This window comes from Chelonoidis abingdonii, chromosome 26 (assembly GCF_003597395.2).
Source record: "Chelonoidis abingdonii isolate Lonesome George chromosome 26, CheloAbing_2.0, whole genome shotgun sequence".
In the NCBI taxonomy this organism is placed as follows: domain Eukaryota; kingdom Metazoa; phylum Chordata; order Testudines; family Testudinidae; genus Chelonoidis; species Chelonoidis abingdonii.
The window spans coordinates 5226555-5229102 of record NC_133794.1 but is presented as its reverse complement, the minus strand read 5'-3'; the positions used below and the strand labels follow the sequence as shown (position 1 = coordinate 5229102).

Sequence of the window (2548 nt, the reverse complement as noted above, 5' to 3'; positions counted from 1 at the left end):
GCACTGGGCTGGGACTCTGGAGACCTGGCTTCTAGTCCTGGCTCTGCCTCTGGCCTGCTGGATGACCTTGGGCAAGTCATGTCACTGCCATATGCCTCAGTTTCCCCATCTGTAAAATGGGGATAATGCTGCCTCCTTTGGTGGAGCCCTTTGAGTGCTGCTAAAAGCAACTTTCCTTCTGTGTTTTGCACTGGCTTCCGTCTTGGCTCGTAATGTGTGTCTCCATCACCCTGCATTTCCTGCAACCTGCGCTACAAAGTGCTGAGCTGCCATTTCAGCCTGTAGTCCTTGATCTTCATCCCCGCACTGCACGAGGCTCCCCTCCCCCCCGTGAGCTTGACGTAGGCATGGCCTTGTGAAAGAGGAATGGAGGGCTGGTGTTTTTGAGACACAGTTGTAGCTTTTGCTTCAGCCATTTCCTCTCTGGTTCAATTTTCTAGCTGGATTTGGAGACCTGGGTTAACGGGCTTTTTAGGAAGTCAGATCTAGTGCTTGGCTGTTTTACAAGGTCGGGTTTCTCCTCCCCACTGTCTCTGCCTCTTTGCCTGAGATTCTTGCCCAGCCTCACCTTTGCTGAAAACTGTAACTCCTAGAACCCACCACTGGAAGTTTACAGACTGAGGCAGCTCAGGGTATGTTTAAGCCAAGATAAAATGATGAGAACTGAGGGGACTGGTGCAACCCAGGTTCCTGCACAGCCAGAAAAAGCTCCAGATCTCAGCTTCGCCGCAGTGGGTTGGGAATGGCTCTGAAAAGCCGAGACGTATGTGCCTGCGCAGTGTCCCACACAGGATCACTGGGCTGGGTCCTGTCTCTCTTACTCTAGTTTTTACATCAGTGTAAGGCCGCTGATTTTGGAGTTATTACTGATCTGCGTGGCTGGAAGCGACGAGAGAATGAGGCCTGGTGTTTCTTTGGGAATATTTCGGTGCCAGCTGCCTCCCTGTAGAAGACCAAGTGTCAAGGGACCAGGCCAGGCCCTGGATTTCTAGCATGGCATTATCTTGATTTCAGCAGAGACAGGAGAATTACTCAGCTTTGCTTCAGGCTCTTAGCACATCCACCTCTCCCCCAGGAGCAAGCAACAGCAGCCCTGGATTACAAACAGTGTAGGGAATGCAACCCCATTGGGGTTCCTGCCTGGCCCCTCAAACACCTTCTCACTGGGGGGGGGGGGAGGGGGCTGGGCTGGGATTACCTAGTGGGACCTTCCGAATTGCTAAAGGCTCTTTTATTGCGTAGCCAGGTTGGCTTGTGCCATCCAAGGGCCAGGCTCATTCCTGCAGCACCGGGCAGCTGGGGAACCCAAAGCACTTTGCTGGCAGGAGTGAGACACAAACATCACAGATTAACTCCTTGCTTTGCGGCGGGGGGAGAACGGGGCAGGCCATCCCCATCCCTTCTGGTAGGAAATGCCCCGCGCAGGGGAAAACATGGCCCCCCCCTCGTTTCTGGCGGTCCGGCGGCGCTCAGCTCCCGCCCTAAGGGCAGGGTGAGGGGCGGGTGGAAAGGCTCAAATGGCCGATGTCACATCGTGCGTTCCCGGCTCCGCCCCTGCCCGTGATGTGGAGCGGTTTGAAAATCACCCCACTCTAAACCCCTCCCTCCGCAGCCCATTGAAAGGCGACTCCCCGGCCCCACATGCGCTCGCAAGCGGCCAGGGCTCCCGTCCGCCCGGCTCTGGATTAACGCGCCCAGGGACGCCCCAGCCCCACGCGAGCATGGGACGGGCAGGGGTCGCCGCTTCGCTGCTGGCTCTGGGGTTCCTCGCCCTGCGTGGGCTCGCGGCGAGCTCCGGTAAGAGCCGCCGGGGCGGGGGGCTCCGAAGTGCCCGGTTCGGCTGCAGCTCTGGGGGTGCACGTGGGGCGCCTGGGCGGTTCCACAGCGTAACTGGCTTGGAGCCCCGGCTGGGACTCCCCTCTCTGCGTCGCTGCAGCGGGATGGGGGGCGCCGCTTTTCTCAGGGTGGGGGGCCTTACCCCCCATTGCTCGGGGGGGTCCTGTGAAACCGCTTCCTCCCTGGTGTGGAGGGTGGGGGCCCCTGGCTAGGGCGGGGCTGGGGAGTCGGGGGCTCCGCCCCTCTGCGTGGGGGTGCAGCTGGATTCCCCCCCCAGCCACCTCTTAACCCAGGTGGAAACCCCCCGAGCCCATCTGTCTCCGCCTGTTGCTTGTGTTCTCGTCCCGTTTACACCCATGGCTCCCCCCGGCTGGACTCGAACCGAGTGACTTACTCCGGATTGACACCCGAGCGCCGTCAAACGCCGGGGGGGCTCTCTGAAAAGGAGGGGTCAGCCCCCCCTCCAGTGAGTTACTGAGCAGCTGTGGTTGGATGCAGCGCGGACGCGCCTGTGGGTTGAACTGGGGGGCTGGGGTTGGGGCGCGCCCGCCGCAGCCCGAAGTGCCGTCGAGGGGGGTTAGGAGCCCGAAGCCCGCCGGGGAGCTGGGCCCGAAGGGAAGGGTTGCAGGACCCAGCGGGGAGGGGGATGAACAGCTGATGACCCCTGGCTGGTCTCAGGGGGAGGGGGTGGCCGTGGCGCGGGGAGGGTCTG

At 60.8% G+C, this 2548-nt stretch overlaps 1 protein-coding gene across 2 annotated transcripts in view; it reads left to right on the top strand.

Moving 5' to 3' along the window:
* Window positions 1–1654: 1654 nt before the first annotated feature.
* The window catches only part of LDLR (low density lipoprotein receptor), a 32963-nt gene continuing 32069 nt past the window's right edge, over window positions 1655–2548 (top strand). The window contains exon 1 of one of the 2 annotated variants that reach the window (XM_032780390.2): window positions 1655–1797. In XM_032780390.2, the coding sequence (XP_032636281.1) occupies window positions 1722–1797 (76 nt within the window). In that variant the 5' untranslated portion in view covers window positions 1655–1721. The remainder of the gene's footprint in view (window positions 1798–2548) is intronic. The other variant, XM_032780392.2, reaches the window with a different exon arrangement.